Here is a 22,743-nt window from a genome sequence, read left to right as displayed (position 1 = left end):
GATGGCAAGCGATCTGTGAGCACACAGGACAGCTGTCATCATACAAATCTGAACATGTCTTCACGGCAAAGCAGTCTGCATGGTATAGACGAAGCAAGCCTCTCTGGGAGCTGCTGAAATTCAAGAACTCCCTCCTCTGCTTCTTTTTAACTAGAACCTTGCTCAGTGCCTGGCGCCGAGCAGGTGCTCAAAGAGCGCTAACAGGTGACCAAGGATCCTGAGAATTCTTCTCCTTCAGGAGAGCTGCACAGTCGAGGACCAACCCCACATCCAGCAGGCACGTTGGAGAGTACCATTAGCAGCACGACAAACTAGGAAAGCCTCCTGCAGACCTCACATGTTTTTACTCAAGGAATGTCAGCTTCCTCTATGTACTAGGACCACTCCACACTCAATCAACATTTTCACTTGCCAGAGCCAAAAAGGAAAAAAAAAACTTTTTTTTGAAACTGAACTTTAAAGTAACGCCCTTGACTCAGATTATGTCCTTCCTGATCTGGGAGGGGGGAGGGGGTGTTGAAAATCACACACTTAGAAAAAGATGGCAGGGCTTTATGTCGGTTGATTTTAATGACTTGGCAAAACAAGGAACTGACAACCCAGTGTGAGCTCCCCACCCCTAATTTTAATTTTACCCATCTATTTCATCAGTCATGTTAGCAAAGACAGGGTTGAGATGTAACACAAACTTACCCCCCACCACCCATCCGTGAATGCAGCCTCACCTAAAACCTGCCAAACTCACTCAACACATGGCACTCCCCAGGGCAGAGCAGAAAAAGAGGAATAACTGGTTTAGAAAAGTGGAAGACACAAGAAATGCTACACTGGTTATCCACATGTAGAGCCTGACAGGAGGGCAGAACATCCAGAACGGAGAAGTCTAATGACGATGTCACATAAAAAGATACAATTGGACCTATGTCCTCTAGAAACTTGACTAAGTGAGCCATTGTTACTGAGGGCAATTCTTATCCATCAAGGGTACTGAGAGTGGAAAAAAGAGTTGAGTATCAGTTTTAGGAAGTCTACAAAAAGTGAAAAAATACTGGCCAGCAGCCCGAAGCCCAATTCAGGCTGAATTTCCAAAGAGCCCAATCAGCACATTTTTACAATTTTCCTAGCAACTCTGGTTTAGCCCCAGCTTGGGAAGATAATAAAACAAATTACTCAGGGCTAGGTGTTAATGTGGTGAACATCATAAAGAATCAGGGTGACATTATCAATCAGAACAAAAATAATAAAATATATACATGCTCAGCAACTTCACTTCCCCATATTATCCTAAACCAACATACTTGCCTCAAGGAGGAATCAACAAAGACATTCAGTGCAGCATTTATGCACAACAGTTTAAAAAAATACTGTAAAGAACCAAGATGCCCATTAATAGAAGTTAGAGCATATTTATAGTTGGAAACATTATGCAACAGTTAAAAAGAATGAAATGATCACAGGGGCGCCTGGGTGGCTCAGTCGGTTGAGTGTCTTAACTCTTGACCAGCTCAGGTCATGATCCCAGGGTCATGAGATCGTGCCCCACATCGGGCTCTGTCCTGAGCTAAGCATGGAACCTGATTAAGAGTCTCTCTCCGTCTCTTCCTCTGTCCCTCCCTCCCCACCTCACACTCTCTCTTCTTAAAAAAATAAATGAATGAATGAGAAACGATCACTGTGTTGTAATGCAGAAAGCTCTCCACAAGACAGAGCGGATGAAAAATATAGACATGCATATGATATGAGAGTATCTGCCTTTTTGAAAGTCACACATAGGCAAAAAATCAATTCTATGAGTGATCCCAATGTGTGGTTAGAGAACCAGCGGCACTGACGTCACCTGGGAACTTGCTAAAAATGCAAATTCTCAGGCCCCACCCTAGACCCACTGAATCAGCCATCTAAGTAAAGCAGTCTGTTTCAGCAAGCCCTTGGAGGCAAACAGAAGCCTGAGAACTGCTGGTCACACAGGTCTGTATTCAGGTCCCTAAGAAAAGGATGGGACTCTCATAACTGAGGTTTCTGAGGGAATATCTTTAAATCCTCTCACCCTCCCACCCCGCCTTCTGTTGAAAGGACAATATATCCATGCATTGCGTCCATAATCCAAAGTGACTTTTTTTTTTTTAGATACTCTAGGTACTAGGAGGGGACTGGAGAAATGGCTAAGCATGCACTTACGGGAGAGGAAAAGCTGATAGAATAGGAGAATGGAGGTTCCCTATGAGCCACGGAAATGCTGACGGTCACAAAAATCATGAAACACAAGTGAAGTATGAATGTTACTCCAGAACTCTCACTAGAGTCTCAGTTAGCTCAGGCTGAGCTCAGAGAGTGCACAACAGTCAACTCTACTAGTATGATGGACAGCCACCTACCAAAGATTTAAAAAAAGAATAATGCAGACATTGTTTTGGAAAAGCTCAAGTGTCACAAAGTCTTTTGTTGTCCTGTTTTGTTGATTCGTTGGCCCCACGCACCGCACCGCAGTGGCCAATGCTTCTCCCAGTCCCCAGGAGACCGGAAAGAGGGCTTTAAAATCTAAGTGACAAATGTTAGGGACAAATGATAGTAGCCACCAACCCTCGAAGCCTTGACATCTCCTTTCCAGGTTGTGGAACCTCTGAAATGCATAAACTCTCTCGCACACACACCCCTGTATTTTATTTCTCATTAACTTCACCGAAGTAAAATCAACCACTACTGTCAATATTCATGAACATAAATGCTCAAGTGTATTCTGAAATCCACTTTAAAATAAGGTAATGGAAACCTGTAATATAAAAATAGGATTAGATATACTTAATTTTCAGCTCAGAGATGACAATAAGAAATAACCTTTTAATCTCCTATTATTGCTACAAGTTATGTTCCAAACTAAGAATAAAAACAAGTGGTATTTTATAAAGAATTAAAGATTTCCCACATCTAAATTTTTTAAGTGAGAATATAGCTGATCTGATGTCAAAAATGCAGGGATCACCCTTGATACATATCCTACAAAGCTTAAAGGGCCAACATCGGAAACTGCCTAGATATTCTTACCTTAGCTTTGTGATAAAACATTAAGTAGAAGTTTCACCCTCTATAACAAGTACTCAAGTTTCGCTGGAGAGTAAAAGCAGAATAAGAGTACATTCTCAGTCCTGGGTTTCGGGAACATCAGCTTCTTCGGTTTCTTTCTTTCTTATTCTCTTGGATACTGTGAGGTCATCACAACCTACTTGTTCTTTGACACAAGCAAAACCCCATGCTCAAAGTGACTGCAGACCTACAAAGAAACAGCTGTGTGCCATTCAATTATCTGGGCCATGCTTCTCCGTGGTACAGAGAAAAATCATCTCTTTTTAGCCTGAAAGCAAGCAGAGTTTTCCTTCTCATCTCCCACTATTCAGCCAATTTTTTTTTTTTCCTTCATTTAACAAGGCCAAATTTTTAGCTAAATCCATTTAAGAAGCTTGGGTTCTTTACCTAGAGAAGATGAAGCAAAAAGTTATAGCCTCATATAACAGAAATATCTGATATATATATATATATATATATTTTTTTTTTTTTTAATTTGTTTACTTGACAGAGATCACAAGCAGGCAGGCAGAGAGAGAAAGAGGGGAAGCAGGCTCTCTGCTGAGCGGAGAGCCCAATGCAGGGCTTGATCCCAGGACCCTGGTATCATCCTGAGCCGAAGGCAGAGGCTTTAACCCACTGAGCCACCCAGGCGCCCCCTTGATTTTTTTAAAAGAAAAGATTTAACACTATGCCAACAGTAATAGAGAAAAAAACGATGTACCTCTGAAGTGAAGAGACTTAAAACTTGAGAAAAAGACCACCATGGAAGGTGTAAGTTATATGACAAGACCATTTTGTAATACGCCCCCACTGTGACAGATCTATTCCTAAATGAGTTAGGAAGCAAGTTAAAGGCAAGACAGGAGAGAATGGCCTTTGTGTCAATATGGGTCAGAGAAGGCCTGTGCATTTACCCATGAGCAGCTTGCAGTATAAACAAGAGGCCTGCACCTCTCTGGTCTTCGAGAACAGAATGCTGCAACCCTAGGAAACCTTCCTGGGGAGGCTTCTAGAACAAACATTTCTGAACACTCAGGAACCTGCCTCTACCCCTTACCTCCCCACACCGCTGCGCATCTCAGAAGCAGGTCCTCCCCTACTCTCCGCTCCAGCTCCATCTGGAGATGAGGGGCTAGCCTTGATCTTCAGGGGTGGGGGTGGGAGGACCAGGCCAGCCTGCAACAGTGACTGACAGAGTCAGGCAGGCAGAAGCCAAATGCGCCTGGGCAGGCGGAAGCAACCTAAGGCAGCTGCACTACCAGGTCAAGGTCTGAAATTCTGCTGTGGAAACTCCCTTCCTCGACACTCACCGTCCCCCCACAAACACCAACTACATGTAATCACCAAAACTGCGACTGGCAAATCCAGCTTTAAAGAAGATCTCTTCCGTGAAAGAAGCCAGGCACAAGCAGGTCTCGGGTTCCCTTTGAACAGAGGAAACTTGATATCCTGAAGGCCAGCCAAAGAAAGCAGCCTGTGTTTCAAGGACATGCTTGTGATTAAGAACCTGAATAGTGACTGGACAGGGTGTGTGCAGGGGAGAGGGGGAGGGCCAGTGGACACATATTACTGAATACAGGAAATGAGGTCTGGACTTGGGTTCTGACTTTCATTAAAATGAGCTTATGTTTCCCTTAGTGTATCTTTCCCTAAATTAACAGGTATTTTCAAAGAAAGGATGACGCTGAGACACCAAACAAATAAATGTGGGGGAAAGATGCTGTATATGACAGGGGTCGCTAGGCCTTTTTATTTTGAAGTAATGTTTTAGTGCTTTGCTTTTATACATTTTTGTTCACGAAGATGATGTTTAACTTATGGGCCAAAAACTGTAAAGAATTACTGCAAAGCACAGGAAAATACTAAACACTTTACGTACAGCTGCTTGAATCTCGAGACGCCAGGTCACTGAAGGAAGTGAGTGACAGCCGTAGCTGCTTCCCCATGAGCCCCAAGGGGGCTGCCCACTGGCTTCTGCTGGAAGGAAAAAAACTAATTTCTCAAAAGATGTTCAAGTTTCCTCAGGCAAGCCAGATAGGGATTAGAGGAATGCTTCTTTTCCAGCACGTCCACACCCCAGCATGGACTTCTCCCCAAAACAGCAATCACAAGACTGTAACTACAGCCCCAAAGCCTCTGCTAGACCGCCCTGCAGACATTTCACTCATCTGTGGTGAACACGAAGATTCGCAGGCAAAATTCCGTACGGTGAAGACTTGGTATTATTAAATAAATCTACATTTTAGCAAAGGTATGCCTGTAACAAATCCATTTAAAATAAGGCCTCTCGGGGGGTGCCTGGGTGGTTCAGTGGGTTAGGCATCTGACTCTTGGTTTCGGCTCTGGTCATGATCTCAGAGTCCTGATATGGAGCCCTGGATCCTGAGATGCTCTCTCCCCCTCTCCCCTCCAGGGAGTGCATACTCTCTCTTTCTCTCTCAAAATTAATTAATTAATTAAAGTAAAATAAAATAAAATCTCTCTACATGATTGAGAGGTGGTTAAATGTTGCAAACTAGAGGATACTGGGTAATTCTTTAAGGCCCCCACACTTCACACTCCCTCACTGGTAGGATGGAAAAGGAAGAGTACATTGAGCAGAGCTGAAGGAAGGCTCAACTAAGGCATTTGCTGCCATGACCTGCGGAACTGGGGCTAGGACCAGGGGCACACTGAGTAGACTAAGAGCATCACTGCCAAATAAAATGCCTCCTTCCCACTGAATACAGGTTGAAAAGAACTAAGAATTTCAAACTCTTCCAAAGCTAAAAGGCCCAAACCATCCCCATCTCACCATCTGCTCCCTTCCAATCACCTTTCCAGCCTCTAAAGAAAAGAGCAGAACCACCACATTCTTTGTGGCGAGACATACCATGAAGGGCCCCATAAAATTTTTCTTTTGTTCAGCACAGGAAATACAGTTGTGAGGTAGTGATATTAATGGGAAAATGAACATATATTAAAAATTCCCCACTTCCTGGGGGACCTCACTTAACACCTTAGTTAAGTGTCCCAATTCCTGATCTCAGCTCGGGTCTTGATCTCAGGGTGGTGAGCTCAAGTCCAAGTCCCACCTCAGGCTCCACACTGGGTACAGAGCCTACTTGAAAACAAAAACAAAAATTTCCCAAAACTGTTTTTTATTGCCAAAAGCAAAAGGGTGACTGGGTGAACAGACCCTAGGAGCCAGAGTGCCTTGGGGCTCTTTGTTGCAGTGTCATGTACGCCAATGTGGGCGAAAGCCCTGCAGCGGGGCCGCCCACCCCACAGCCTCTTCCTCAGCTCAGGTAGCTGGAGCACTTGCTGGTGGCCAAGACGTCCACAGCCCAAAGTAGAAGTGACAATGTGACAAATGTCCAAATGCTGGGATGGCGTGGGATTAGAACTGCAACTGAATAATCACATTCAGCCAAAGTGGAGTCTCACCACCACCTCCACCACTCGCACCCCCAACTCCCAATTCCTTAAATTTATCGATAAAGAAAAATCAAAAGTTCCTCTTCATCAAATTTTAAAAATTACGTAGCCTCTCAATGTTTCTTCTTTGCCCAGAATTCATACACAAACCCAAAGAATTAAACTAATAAGGTATGAGTTTTGAAAATTCCTGACTAATCATTTCAAAGATTTTTTCTAAGCTCTGAATCATTATACACATGTCAAGAGAGAGAGAAAGAGAGCGCTAAATTAACATCACAATAGCAATGAAATTAATTAATAATAAATGAACAAACTAGGAAACCTCTTTCTTGGGGGTTTTTTATTTCCACAGGAGAAAAGCGAACACTAATAAGAAACATAAAATATCTTGAATAAATCCATGAAATCCCTTAAGTAAAAAAGCAAAATAAAAAGAACAAGAACCACAAAATTCTTGAGCACCACTTTATAGTCCAAAATGGGGAAAGATAAAAAGAGAAGATGAAAATGGAAATTTGGTGGAGAAAAAAAGTCAGGAAAAGAGAGAAAAGCTGAAGGAAGGGGAAATAGCAAAGCTGGATGGCAGACCCACAGAAAAACGCAGCATGCCAGGAGAAAACAGAGGGGAGCTCAAAGACAGGTGTGTTTTGAGGTTTATGCTTCCCTTTGGATTTTAGGGAATTATCAAAGTACCTAGTGCACTTTGAAAAGTTGGTTGTTTCAGCAGAGTTCATGGCTTTTCACACTTAACAGCTACAGCTGCCATTATAAATAGAATAATCAGACTAGGAAAACATCATCAGACCAGCTGCAGTGACCACAGCCCCAGCCAGAGGCAAACCAGCAAAACAGCAAGACTCCCGGGGCTGGAGTCCCTTCTGGAAGCTAAAAAGAGGAAGTCTGAGAACAGATCATAATTCTGGGAAAAATACAAGTCCCTAAACCATGAGAAATCTGTCACGTTATCTTTACAACTCATCAAAATTTTCACTTAATCCCTGAAGGAATGAGCATTCCATTTAAAAATCAATGAAAAAATCAACTGAAATGTAGGTTTCCCTTCCAACAATAACCCCAGAGAAACAGCTGATGGACTCCAGTTTGGGACTTGCCGCTCGGGACTGAAAACCATTTCTTAAGAGAATCTGAGAGAGAATATTTGACAAATCCAGACACGCTGCACACACGAATCCCAGAGCAAAGACACTCCATGACAAAAGCGAGCACTCACAACTTCGATTTGCCCTGAGAAATCACCAGTTTAAGAAAAATAATAATGATAATCATCACAGCTTCACTAGGCTTTGGCTCAAATGTTACCTCTAGGCAAAATTGCTTCTCTGGCTCTCCTAGCACCCAGAGAATGGAGAATACTGCACTTTCATTTTGCAAATATTTAATAAGCACTTACTCTCTGCAAGGCTGTTACCATTAAAGTGAATTATTGCTCACAGACTTGAGCTCCTTGAAGGTCAAACTCTAGGATATGACTATTAAAATGCACTTTGCATTTAAAGCATCTTAACTAAAACCAGTGACATATACAGTAAAAGCAAAGCCTATTACTCTCCCAGGCCTCTCTGGCTTTTTCTCTCATTTTACAAATGCGCACAAAGGTCAAAGTACCACCACCCTCTCTGCACTCCAAAACAAAAACCAACACTCAGTACAGGCAAGCAAAGCCCACCCCACCACTCCCCACGGAGCATGAACCTCTCTCAGCATTACCCACTGTGGGGACTCAGTACCAGCCAGTATCTCCTCCTTCTGCCCCTTCCACTTGGCCTCTCCACAGCCGTTCAAAGTAGAACTCCCTGTGGCTTAACTTGCACCTTCCTCTCACGGCCCTGAAAGATTCACATCCAAGTTCTGCTTACATTTTACCCCACTTTTCTTCCTGGGCCATCTCAGCAACTTAACAGCTTCCCGTAGCACATGTCTCCCCAACCTCGATATCCTGCCCCGCTCCTCTTAGAGATCCGTATCTCCCTCCCCAGCCCATCCACACAATCGTCCCAGGAGACCTGGGTAGTGGTTTTTGAAACACACACAGTCGCGGACACTCTTCCCACCAAAATTGGAGTCTCACCACCACCTCCACCACTCGCACCCCCAACTCCCCCACTACCCCCTCCGTGAATACGGGCTGGCCTTAGCTACAGAAGGGGAAGGAAGTGTCGCCCGAGGTCATAAAAAGCCATGCAGCTTCTGCCTGCCTCTCTGTAAGGAGTCACACCTTGGGGCCCTTGGGCTGCACACCAGAAGGCTGGGCATCCAAAGGCTGCCCGCTGTCTGGTCTACGGCACAGTCTCCAGCAAGAAAGGAATACTCAAAACAGGCAAGCGAATAACCATCATCAGACAGACCCTTATTGGCTTTTATTGTGGAGACCATGAAGACGGAGACAGGTGCCGAGGAGCCCCAACTGCTTAGGTCTTCCCAGTACAACGGCCCCTCACAGGAGTGAGTACGCCTTCATGATCCCGTCTCATACCTCAGGTTGCCCTGGCTGAGGCTGAGCAGAGACAAGCTGTCCGCACCAAGCCCTGCCCAAATGACAGATCTAGGACCATAATAAAGGCTGTTATTTTAAACCACTGGGTTTTAACATGGTTTGTAATGCAGCTCCAGGCAACTGGAAAGACCTCAAATGTGACATACCCCAAACTAAATTCATTCTCTCCCTCCCTGCAACTGCTCTTCTTTCTAGACTTTCTATCCCAGGTCCTTTTCCATGCGATCTGAAAGCCCCTCTCTATTCTTCTCTACCCCCAGATCCCCTCCACCCCTGACATCTGACACACAGCCGTCTCTCAGGAATCCAGCACCCTCACCTCTGGTGTGAAAATTAATAAAAGGAAACATCCCTAAAATGGAAGGATGGGCAGGGGGAGCTCTCTTGCCCTATCCTCTCTCTCTCTCTCTTTTAAGATTTTATTTATTTGTGAGAGAGAGCACAAGCGGGGTTGGGGGGCCAGGAGGAGAGGGAGAAGCAGACTCCCCACTGAGCAGGGAGCCCAATGTGCGACTCGATCCCAGAAGACTGGGATCATGACCTGAGCCAAAGGCAGACGCTTAACTGACTGAGCCACCCAGGCCTCCCGCCCTACCACTCTTGGAGTCAACTGCACACCCAACAGTTAGAGACAGGACCCTGCATACAGATACTATTTTACTATCCCAGCAGGAAGAGGAAGGCTTCCTTCTGCAGCCCCCCCAACCCCCCACGGGCCTGGCCAATGAGAGACGTCCCAGCTGAGCCAGTGGAAAGCCAGTTTAATAGAACACCCGGTTTAGGGGTGCATCGGTGGCGCAGTCTGTTGAGCGTCGGACTCTTGGCTTCAGCTCAGATCATGGTCTCAGGGCGGTGGGACCGAGCATGGAACAGGACTCTGTGTTCAGGGCAGAGTCTGTCTGATTGTCTTTCCCCTCCCTTTCCCTCTGATTCTCCCCCTGCTCCCACCTGCTCTCTCGCTTGCTCTCTCTAAAACAAATAAATTTTTTTTTTCACAGTAACTCCCAGTTTACTCCAATAGAATTTTTGTTTATGACAGTATTCTCAGCTTCCCACTTCTACAAGAGTATTCCTCTCCTCTGTTTGGTGGACTTCCCAATGGTTTTGCCACAGTTTACCTGTACTGGGTTGCAATTCTCTCTGTTATTTCCAAATAAACCCCTTCTGCTGGTAAAATAACTGACAGTCTTATTTCTTAAAGCTAACACCAGCTAGGAATATAGTAACACCCTTTACCTGGTTTGCTAGTACTTTCTATTCAATGCCAAATTAATATTCAAAAGCTGAACTCCCACGCACCTAACCACCTACTAATCACCTACAGAACACAGTCCTGATTCCTGATCCTGGCACTCAGGACTGCTCACACCCTCACCTGCCCCAAATCTGAGTGACAACCCAAGATTCTGGATCCAGGGAATTTCTGAGGATTCACAAACACCTTTTTGCCCTTTCATGCCACAGCACCTTTGCCCATGTTGACTCTCCTCCGTAAATTCCCTTCTTCATCCTTCTTTCTCTCACTGCTTACAAAGAACCCTGCTTAACCTTCAAGTCCAAGTTCAAAGGTTACAGTCCAAGTTCAAAAGTTACGTACTTTGAGAATCTTTTTTTTTTTTTCCTAAGATTTTATTTATTTATTTGACACAAAGAGAGCGATCACAAGCAGGCAGAGAAGCAGGCAGAGAGAGAGGGAAGCAGGCTCCCCACTGAGTAGAGAGACCCATGCAGGGCTCCATCCCAGGACCCTGAGACCATGACCTGAGCCGAAGGCAGAGGCTTAACGCTCTGAGCCACCCAGGTGCCCCGGGGATCTTTTCTGATGACCCAACCGGAATTGCTCACTTCCTCCTCCATGGATTATACAACACCCCCTTATAACACCCACTTCACTAAAGGGACCTAGTTCTCTTGTCTGTTTCTCTGTTCTAGCCCATAAGCCTGAGCACAGGCATCCTACCATGTTTGCCCCTAAATAAATTAAATGTTTGCTCTGAACCGGAAACCACAAACTGAGCCTTTTATGGAAATACCAAATATTCAATTTCAGAATCAATGCTATTCAGCACAAGAGCTAGTCACAGATTTTAACTTAATTTTCTCTGATATCTGGAGTATTATCAGCATCCAGAAGGTATAGTGACTTATCCAGCATCTCATTCTCCACAAAAGGAGGACACCAAATTTTGAACCCAGATATAAACTTCAAGTCCAGCACTCTTTGCCCTAAAAATTTACAATCAGTGCCTCTGCATAAGGACAGACACACAGCCATATTCTGGCAAAGATACATCCCCTCAGTGCCCCCCTTCTGTGGCTGAGCCCAGAACAGGGTGCTCTTCTGAACCACACCTTTGAAAGGAGAAAGGAGACTGCATGTAACTTTTAGGTGGTATCATATGCTGTGTAAAGACATGTATTTTATAGCGGAATATCCCAAATTTAAAACCCAGATATGTCTGTATCGAGCTGTTTGCCCCTGGAAAAGTTCTTCTTCTATCCCTTTACACCTGTTTCTTCCTGTGTAAAGCAGTGATATTAAGAGCACTGCTCACGGGTTTCTTATGAAGGTATCAGAAAAATGCATTTAGAACATAACCTGGCATATAAAATATACTCAGCAAACGCTATCACTGGTATTAGGAGGAGCAGGAGGAGTATTTTTAAAAATGATGCAGTAAAAACCCCAGCTGGAAAACTCAGGTAATTATAATGCAGGGCTGAAGCTGTGTCCCTTCAGATTCCACTTTTATTTTAATTAGTTGGGGGGGGGGGATTCTAAGAAGTATGAAGTACCCGTGGGACTTTAAACTGGTTAACAAATGTAGCTTCAATTTTTCTGGGGCTCCTGGTGTTTCTCTTAGAGACAAGAGATATGGGACAAAGTTTTCACGACACTCACCACACGACACTCATGACACTCATCTGGCACAATGTACAGGGAAGACACGATCACTCAGTTTCTGTTTCCTCATTAATAACAGATCACCCACCAGCTTTACAAGACTCAAAAGAAAATTAATAAGAGTTTTGCAAAAGCCAGCTGATGGTATCACCATCATTACCAATATCATTCTGAGTTCTAATTAAAGTGATATACCAAAAGTGATATATTCACTTGACACCAACAAAATGATAGGTTGGTCTTCCTTCTGCTAAGTGCCCCAATGGCCAAAATGTTTGCATTTTTCTCTCTTTGCAGAATTCTCATCTGCTTAAACTAGTAGCATGTACTTTCCACCACTGTCAACATGGATCCCTTACCCTTCTCAATTGTATTCAAAGAGAACTTCTAAAATGTATTGAGACCATCCATGCCTCCTAAAGTCAGGACACATTTAAGCTTTGGTAGAACAACAGAGGAAATGTATTTATGGAAGTATTTATTGAGCACTACATTCGGCATGCTTTAGAGAACAGAAATGTAACCCTCACTGTCTCTTCCTCTATCTGTATATGTCTACACACACAGTCAACATAATACTTCAGAAATAAAGTACCAATTTAGCTTCTCTTTACAGATTTTCAGTGATTTTTATATAAAACTACAAACATATTTTTTTTTAGATTTTTATTTTATTTATTTATTTGACACAGAGAGAGAGAGAGAGAGAGATCACAAGTAGGCAGAGAGCGAGGCGGAGAGTTGGGGAAGCAGGATCCCCACTGAGCAGAGAGTCCAAAGCGGGGCTCCATCCCAGCACCCTGACATCACGACCTGAGCTGAACTGAAGGCAGAGACTCAACCCACTGAGCCACCCAGGTGCCCCAAACCACAAGCATATTTTGAACATATATTCTTGTCTCCCTACTAAACCATTATCCTTCCCTAATCCTTACCCATTCTATCTAATCCCATCTGACTCTATCTATGCTAGAAATCCTTCCAATTAATTATGTATAACAGGACAAATATTTATGGAGTGCCTGCAACATACAGTTGACTGAGTGCTAGGAATACATAGTTAAGAACATTCTTCTGTTCTAGTGATACCTTATTTCTAGTCAAGTACAGATCCCAGTGGGTTGGATAAGCTACTATCTTTATACCTATACCCCATTGATTGAACCATCTGTTCCTTTTCATACCACAATGCCTCCAACAAAGCTTAGAATACAATGGGTGAAGTTTGATCCCAACAGTAAACTCCCAATCCAAAACTTTATCAAGATCACAGTCTATTTATATATATATATATATATATATATATATATATTTTTTAAACTGACATTTATCTTTGCACAGCTGTAACACGAAATACACCATGCCTATAAGCTGAGGCATGTAAATTAACAGTCCTGCCTAAAACCCCTATTTTTAGTACTGATTACAAAGTGTCATAAGAGAGAAGACTTAAAGACACAGAGAAGGAAGAACTGAAAGCTACTCAGAGCCATGCAAATTACTCCAAAAAAATGTCACCTAGAAAATATTTGCTCTTAATACTGTATTTTGTTAGTAAAAACATTATAAAGGTCCGACATAACCAAAATGAAAATAAAAACAGGAAAAATAAATATGTGCCACAAAACACAGAGATTTAGTAAGAACATGAGGCAGGGATGATGAGAAGGCCCAAAACACACTAAGATCCCAAGTGTAAAAGGTGAGCAAGTAACAATCTCAAGCAGGGAAGAAAAATGGCTAATAACATATAGAGCTTCTCTAGTAAATGGAGAAATTTTAAACAAAAAGAGACGGCATTTTCCCCTGTAAAGTACATAATACTTTTTTTGTTAAGGTAATGACATCGGTCTAGCAAACAAAACAACCAAGAGTGAAAAGACAACCTACTGAATGGGAGAAAATATGTGCAAACCACTTAACTTATAGGGGCTTGGTATCATAATATATAAAGAACTCCTACAACTTAACAACAATAACAAAAATAAATAATCCAATCAAAAAATGGGCAAAGGACTTCAACAGTTTCTCTAGAGAAGACATACAGATGACCAAGAAGCATATAAAAAGAAATTCTATATCACTCATCATCTGGGAAGTGCATATCAAAACAGCTATCAAAACATATCAAAACAATCAGCTATCACCTCACACCCATCAGGATAGCTCCTATCAACATAAATAAATAAAATAAGGGGCACCTGGATGGCTCAGTTATTATGCATCTGCCTTCAGCTCAGGTCATGATCCCAAGAGTCCTGGGATGGGGAGCCTTACATCGGGCTCCCTGCTCAGCAGGGGGGCCTACTTCTCCCTCTCCCATTCCCCCTGCTTGTATTCCCTTTCTCACCGTCTCTCTCTCTCTCTCTCTGTGTCAAATAAATAAATAAAATCTTTAAAAATAATAATAATAATAATAGGGACGCCTGGGTGGCTCAGTTGGTTGGACAACTGCCTTCGGCTCAGGTCATGATCCCGGAGTCCCGGGATCCAGTCCCGCATCGGGCTCCCAGCTCCATGGGGAGTCTGCTTCTCTCTCTGACCTTCTCCTCACTCATGCTCTCTCTCACTGTCTCTCTCTCAAATAAATAAATAAAATCTTTAAAAAAAATGATAATAATAATAATAAATAAAATTTAAAAAAAGAATAACAAGTGTTGCTGAGGATGCAGAGAAATAAGAACCCTTTCAACCTCCCTCATGCATTTTTTGCTTCCCTCCTCATGCCCTCCCTCTTCCCTTTAATTTTTTTAAAGATTTTATTTATTTATTTGACAGACAGAGATCACAAGTAGGCAGAGAGGCAGGCAGAGAGAGAGAGAGGAGGAAGCAGGCTCCCTGCCGAGCAGAGAGCCCGATATGGGGCTCGATCCCAGGTCCCTGGGATCATGACCCAAGCCGAAGGCAAAGGCTTAACCCACTGAGCCACCCAGGCACCCCCCGCGTCCCTTTAAAAATAACTGTTGGTGGGGAGCACCTCGGTGGTTCAGTGAGTTGAGCAACCAATTCTTGGTTTCCGCTCATGTCAGGATCTAAGGGTTATGAGATAAAGCCTTGTATCAGCTCCCTGCAGGGTGTGGAACCTGCTTAAGATTTTGTCTCTCTCTCTCCTGCTCTGCCCCTCCCACTCCTTCCTGAAAGAAAAAAGAGAAGGAAGGAAGGAAGAGAGAGGAGGGTGGGAGGGAAGGAGGAAGGGAGAGAAACGGGGGATGGGAATGGGGACAGAGAGAAGAGAGGGAGAAAAGCTATGCCAACAGGATTTCTGTTGAATTTTCATCCAGACAATCTGATTCTAATGTTCATTTGGAAATGGAATCTGGCAAAAATAGCTAGGAAAAAATCTAACAATAAAAAGAAAAATAGAGGGATGCCTGCCTGGCTCAGTTGGAGGAGCATGTGACTCCAGATCTCAGGGTCATGAGTTCAAGCTCCTTGATGGGCACGGGACCTACTTAAAAAAAGAAAGACAGAGTAAAGGGGAGACCAGCCCTTCTGGGTATTTTTACATATTATGAAGCTATAACAACTTAGTTTAGTTGCTGGGAATGCAGAGATGGATCAACGGAAAAGAAAAGAAAACAGAAATTTAGTGTATGAGAACAGTAGTATTTCAAATCAATACAGGAATAATCCATTTTTCAGTGAGTGGTATTGGGCAGCTAAGTAGCCAATGGTGGGCAGGGCTAAGATTCATATCTCACACTTTTTATCAAAATAAACTCCAAATGGATGAAAGATTTAAATGTAAAAAATAAAACCATAAAAACAGAAACTCAAAGTGAGGATGGCATTTCTACGAATGATTCAAAAGCTAGAAGCTAAAAATGCAAACAGCCATCAATTAGTATTTCCACTTGGAAAAAAAATCACTATCAAGTCAAAAGAGTAAAAGACAAAGGAAGAAAAAATACATTAGCAATTCATACCGTGGAGAAAGGGTTACATAATGCAATCGAGGGGGAAAAAAGAACAAAACAGAAATTGGGCAAAGTATATGATCGGACATTTCACAGAAAAATGAAATCTAGATCTCACACTTACCAAACCACCTTCATATTAAAATATATATAATAAAACATATGCTAAGAAACCCCTCTTTCCATATAGGATAAGCAGAGAAGAAAAAGTGTGACAACACCCAGGCCCAATGATGGAGGGTAGCAGATGCCCACACACTGCTGGTGGGTAGGACTGGCACCACTTCTACGGAGCACGATTTCGCACTATCCAAACTGAACAGTCACATTCTTCTAAGAATCCTTCCTACAGACATACTGGCACATTTATCGGATGACTTGCATACAAATTGATTTGCAGCAGATTTGTTTTAAAAGCAACATTATCAGGGGAAAACTAATTGGCCATCAATAGGGAACAAGTCAAACATCACCTATTATGATACATAACATGGTACACATGCAGACAGCCATTAAAAAAAGAAGCAGCTCTATGTAGCACTATGCTGAATAATCTCTAGGACATACACTGTATTTAAGTGGAGGAAGTCAGGTGCTAAAGGATTTGTGTGCTACAGTTTATATAATACAGCCATACACATATATATTCAAGTAAGTGTATGGATACCTACATGCGGAGAATCTCTGGGAGGAAAGAGAAGAACCTGCTAAAATGGCGCATTGCTATCCAAGGGAAATAGCCCCCCCACCCCCGCCCCGAGAGACAGGAATGGGAGGAAAATTTAGATTTTGCAACCTTTTAGTCAGTTTCAATTTTGAGCAAACGCCTTATTTACCTGGTCACAGTAGTGAAAAAGGAGTTACAAGGGACGCCTGCCTGGTTGGGTTGAAGAGCATGCCACTCTTGATCTTGTGAGTTCCCATGTGGGGTGTAGAGATCACTTAAGTAAATAAAATAAAAACTTTTAAATTTTTTTTTCATATAAAATGAAATATTCAATAAGAGATTATTTTGCAACTTGTGTAAAAGGATAGACAGAGGGGCGCCTGGGTGGCTCAGTCATCAAGCATCTACCTTTGGCTCAGGTCATGATCCCAGAGTGCAGGGATGGAGGCCCACATGGGGCTCCCTGCTCAGCAGGAAAAATGCTTCTCCCTCTCCCACTCCCCCGCTGTGTTCCCCCTTTCTCGCGGGCCCTGTCAAATAAATAAATAAAATATATATTTTTTTAAGATTTTATTTATTTGACAGAGAGAGAGAGAGAGAGACAGTTAGAGTCAATACAAACAAGGGTAGTGGGAGAGGGAGAAGCAGGCTTCCTGCTGAGCAGGGAACCCAAAGCGGGGCTCAATACCGAGAGACACCAGGATCACACGCCAAAGGCAAACACCCAACGACTGAGCCACCCAGGTGCCCCTAAATAAAATCTTAAAAAAAAAAAAAAGAAAAGAAAAGAAAAAAGTACACATAGATGTATGGATGGGTATAAAGCAGTTAATAATGATCTTTCACAGTAGGATTACAGGTGACTTTTTCTTTTTCTCTGTTTTCCAATTTCTCTAAAAGAGTCACAGCTTCCAAAAAGTATTTTTAATTTAAACATTTTTTTAACTTCACCCAAACATTAAATCATTTGATCCACTGGATATTTTTCTAATAAAAATGCATGGCTAAGATTATGGTTTCTGTACCAAATACAAATAAAATTTGGGAGTCTCAGAAGAGAGACTTCACAACAGTCAACAATTAAAACAGAAATAATGAACCCCAAAGGAAAATAACATAATCTTAGCCTACAACAAAAGATTTGAAACACATAAATTCAGGATATTTTGCTGTTCTTTCTGGTTTCAAATAATGAGTACATCTGCTCTTATTGTGTGCATAGATTATTCTGTTTTGAGATCCTGCTAAAGATCACAACCCCTCCTACCACTCAGCTTGGGCCCTAGAGACCAGGCAAGCAACTGCATAAAAATAAATGCAGGAAGTGAATTCCAACAACAAACCCATTAGCACCATATGGATGGAAGCTGAGACTTGACCAAAGAAACCCAGAACTGGAGTGGGTCAAACCCTGAGATCTTCAAGCATACCCTCCATACGGTTATCCACTCATCACTACATTTATTTTACTTTAAAGTAAGTGACATCTCACAGTTCTATTATTTTTGAAGGCATAACTACAGCGCTGAAATTACAGTGACATACCATTGTGTTACTTTTCCTGCAGCCTTCTCCTCTCCCAGTTTTTTGGCTGCAGTAGCCTTCCCTCTCTCCCTGAAAAAAAAAAAAAAGTTTTGGGGTGTGTGTGTGTGTGTGTGTGCGTGCATGTGTGTGCGTGTGAGAGAGAGAGATGTGTGAATTCAAACACAGATAAAATGCACTAACGGGTAGGGTGATCACCACTTCAATATAGTGCTGAACTATAGGTTATTACTAACTTAAGACACAAATGAAGTGTAAATATTTATTCAGCACCATAAAAGGAAGCCAGGGTTTTTTTTCTTTTTTTACACAATGTACCCTCCAGTTAGCACGCTACTCTACACTTTCAAAGTAGAAGCACCACACACATTCAATGTGTTATGCTTAGTTTCTGGGTAGAAACTCTTAAGAGGCATAATGCAGATTATGGTGTGTTTTTATTTATTTATCTTTACTTTTTTAAGGCAGGTTTCAAATCAATTACCATGGACTAAGCTCTCAATAGAAGCAGAATATTGTGTACAAAGTCTGGATCAGGAGAAGGTGGGCAAAACAGAAGAATCCTAGCCAGATACTAAAGAGCATTAGAACACATTATATAAAACAAGGAAAACCTTTCTCAAACTTGATAGCTCTGTTAAATAAAAAAGGGAGCAAAGGAAAGATTTTGACGACTTCACATATGTATGGAGATATTTTCAATTAAAAAAATGCAGTTAAGACAAGAGGTCGGATATTTTATTTTACATCTAGAGTTGTATGGCTTTGTTGGTTTTTGTTTGGGGTTTTTTTTAGGGCACAGACAAATCCAACTCCATGCATACTAAAAAGTTAAAGAAATCTTAACATGTTCCTATGTGGCTTTAAGTACTTTACAAAAATCATAATTCAAGAGAGAATCAAAGAGTTTCATACACCTTCTTTCAGCCAGCATTATTTGATAATGGACACGCAGGTTTACAATCCCAATTCCTCTTCCTTTAAGCCAGAAGTTTCACTATGGATTCAATGAAGACTGAGCCATCACTCTGTTTATTCAAAGACCTCACCTATAAACTTACCCTCCCAGTCCAGCACAACCTTATTAACAACTTTCTCTGCCTAACCACGGAGTTCTGCTCCTTTAAAATACTGAGAAGAGAAAAAAAGAACAGGAGTAAGTGGGAACCAAGGGAGAACATCAGAGGTTCCAACAGCCGGAAGGTGCTCTTGGTCACTTTTCCTTTCCATCTTTGGCAGTCCACAAACACTTCTTTTTTTTTTTTTTTTTTTAAGATTTTATTTATTTGGCAGAGAGAGCATGAATGACGGGGAAGAGGGAGAAGCAGGCTCCCCACTGGGCAGGGAGCCCGACTTGGGTCTCTATCACAGGACCCTGGAATCATGTCTGAGCAGAAGGCAGATGCTTAATAACTGAGCCACCCAAGTGCCTCTCCACAAACATCTCTGAGCACCTACTTTGTGCCATGGGAACAAAAAGGTGAATATGCAAAAGAGACAAGCACATGGAACCAGAAGTGTAAGGGAAGGCCACATGGTTGCAACACAGCAAAGCTGAGGGAGCCAGCTGACCTTCCTGAAGCAGGTGACTCATCTTTCATTTTGAGCTGAGTTCTCAGACTCCCCACTTTAAGAGGATGGATTTCCCTTGCCCTCGAGGAATGACAATTAAAAACAAGAACTAACATGACTACCTGAGGAAAACATCTGAAAGTTAGAAACAGAAAGGCTCCTCTTATAAGCCAAAGAACTTATAAAATATGTCTTAAACACACACATGAAAAACTAGTCCTACAAAAACCACATAAGGTGTCATCAGCACAGAGGTACTAATGACTGTGATTCTCACCAGCCAAACTAAGAACACCAAATCTAATAAAATTAGTCGCTCCATTCACTTACTCAAACAGCTACTTAATCTGGTTTGACAAGTACCAAACACAGCTACTCTAAAAACACCATTACGTTCAATATGACAATGTAAGGCAGATACAAATACGCATGTTCACACTTTTGTCATCCCGGACAGCCTCATTAAAAGACAGAATAATTCTGGCTTACATGGTGGCTCCTAGGCCTTCTCCTAACAATATACTTAAGATCTGATATGAGCTTTCTGCCTCAAACACTTAAATATCTACCATGTTCAAATCACGATGTCACCCTACCATGGACAAAGATGAAATACATGCCTCTAACCTCAATAAGCTTAAATCTAAACAACATGGATGCATATAAAAAAATATATAATGTATTACTTATCGTACATATATACATATATAAGTTACATATTGTATATAATGTTTACAATATAGGCACTCATATGTTAAGTGTAAGATCAATCTGAGGGGTGGGGGGAAAGAATGGGCTGGAAGTTCCAAAGATCCCTACAACTTACCAAAAGTAAAATACAAAATAATATATAGGGAATATGGCTTCATTTACATAAAATGTATAAAGGTAAATGCAAAGAGTAATAAGCAAAAATGAAAACTGTTGCGTTTGAACTCAAAATATGAGCAATTCCTATGCCCACTTCTTAAAATTTACCTTAACATTGTTACCTTTTTTTTTTTAAACCATTTATGTGTATCTTTCAAAAAGCGTGCCACGCGGGGCGCCTGGATGGCTCAGTACATTAAGCGTCAGCCTTTGACTCAGATCATGATCCCAGGGTCCTGGGATGAAGCCGGGAGCCCGGTCCAGCACAGGTCACCCTGCTCAGCAGGAATCTGCTTCTCCTGCTCCCCCGCCCCTCCCCCATCCTCGCTCTAGCGCGTGCCCAACCCCCCCAAATAAATAAAATCTTTAAAAAAAAAAAATGAAAAGCGTGCCACGCATCTGTATTACAGTTACTGGGTTATTATCACAACGATGAAGCAACATTTAAATATTTAATATTTAAATCTTTAAGCCATGCCCTCCTGTTTACATCTCTCTTATACAATAATTCTAGTGGAGATAATTTCACTTAAGATCCTGTTCTCAGAAACAAATGCATCCAAGGCAGTAATGATGAGACTATGGGTTTCACCTTGATGAGTAAAAGACGCCCCTTACCATGAAAAGCTCCCTTCCCCCAAAATAAACCCATAACCACCAGGACATTTTTTAGGAACACCTCCCATATTACACGTACACGTCCAAAACCATCGCCATAGGCTCAGACGCCACCAAAGATCCTAACCACGTTACCTAGACGAGGGCAGAAAGTCTCAATATAGTGTGGGGGGTGGGGGGGGAGTCATGTTCCCATCCTGAGCGGCGAAACGACCCACTGTCGTCAGTTCCTCAGTTTCCACCAGTTACAAGAGCTAGCTGCACAGTATTCCCGTCTCACCGCCTCCTACCCAAAGCGCATCACGGTCCGCAGCCCCGACTCCGCCAGCCTGGCCGGCCCTTTCGCCGCCACCCAGAACCTTCTTTCCTTCTCTCCCTCCCCACCCCCTGCTCGGTCTCTCCCCTGTGTCTCTCGGTCTCTCGGTCTGCATCTCTCTCCCCCTCACGCATCCACACACAGCCGCGCGCGCGCGCACTCGCGGCCCCATCAGCCCGCTCCGCCCGCCAGAGCCGCTCCCTGCGGCTGGGCCCCACCAGAATGCCGGAACCCGATCCGGAAGATGGAACTTGAAGAAGGCTCGGCTCGCGCTCCGGCGCCGGCTGGCGACGCCGTGCACCTGCTCCCGCGCCCAGCCGCGCGCCCTCCGGAGCCGCGCCCGCGCCCATCCCGGAGACGCCGCGCCCGCCGTCCCCGCGCCCTCACCTTGCTCGCCGCGGTCCATGTCTCCCGCCCGCCGCCTCGCGTCCTCTGCGCCTCCGCAACCGGCTGCCGGCCCCGCTCGGATCGCACGCTCGCCCGCTCGCCCGTCCGCCGCGCCGCGCTCCTCCTCGCCTCCGCCCGCGACTCCCGCGAAGTCCCCTCCCCCGGAGGCGTCGGGCGCGGCGGCGCCGCCCGCCCTCGGCGGGGAGCGCCTTCCCGGGGCGTCACCCAACCACCTGACCCGGCCGACCTGTGCGCTCGGCCACGTCGGCGCGGCGGGCGGTGCCCGGCTGGGAGGGCTGGGCCGGCCGGTTCGCCCCAGGAGGAACTCCGCCGCCGCGAGGGAGGAGCAGGGTGGCGAGGAGGTGGCAGCCACGGTGGAGGCGGCGTGCGGAGCGCTCGCCAACCCGCCCGGCGTTGGCGTCCCGCCCTCAAGTTATTTATAATATCAAAAGTTTCCTGGGAGGCAGCGAAGCTGCCCTTTCTCTGCCTCCGCGAGCCCCTGCTCCTGCGTACTTACCCAGTAGAAAACACCAGAAGGTTACTCAGAAATGCCAATGGCTCTTTGCTCCCTTAGAGACTTGCAGACTTCTGCTGCCAGAACAACATCCGCTGGTATCCTCAATAACCAGCGAAACAAGCAAAAAGGGGAAAATTACAAAGAATCTCTCTTTTCAGACAGTGCGGGTTTTTCGGAGACCAATTAGGAATGCGTTTTAAGGCTTCATAGTCACTGATCAACAGTGCGAAGATCCAGCAATAACACTTTTAATCATTGTCATCCGCGCTCTGTTTTCAAAGTGGTTTTTGCATTTACTCGTTTTCCATGATGCCACTTTGAGTATGTCGTTCTGAAGCGGTACGTCATCTCCATAGGCCATCTAGGTCTGCGAGTGAGACAACTTAACATTTGTGTTATGTACCTGGAGGCTCTGGCTTGACCTTCTTCTCTCA

At 43.6% G+C, this 22,743-nt stretch overlaps 1 protein-coding gene across 2 annotated transcripts in view; it reads right to left on the bottom strand.

Annotated features, from left to right (window-relative positions):
- The window catches only part of TPD52 (tumor protein D52), a 102,457-nt gene extending 80,246 nt beyond the window's left edge, over positions 1-22,211 (bottom strand). The window contains exon 1 of one of the 2 annotated variants that reach the window (XM_045063178.1): positions 21,793-22,211. In XM_045063178.1, the coding sequence (XP_044919113.1) occupies positions 21,793-21,811 (19 nt within the window). In that variant the 5' untranslated portion in view covers positions 21,812-22,211. Of the gene's footprint in view, positions 1-4,120; positions 4,298-21,792 lie in introns of those variants that run through there. The other variant, XM_045063176.1, reaches the window with a different exon arrangement.
- Between the last annotated feature and the right edge of the window lie 532 nt (positions 22,212-22,743).

Source organism: Mustela putorius, unplaced genomic scaffold, assembly GCF_011764305.1.
Source record: "Mustela putorius furo isolate JIRA1106 unplaced genomic scaffold, ASM1176430v1.1 tig00003846_pilon_pilon_pilon, whole genome shotgun sequence".
Lineage (NCBI taxonomy): Eukaryota > Metazoa > Chordata > Mammalia > Carnivora > Mustelidae > Mustela > Mustela putorius.
The sequence above is the reverse complement of the archived record's forward strand: the minus strand, read 5'-3'. Positions and strand labels throughout refer to the sequence as shown.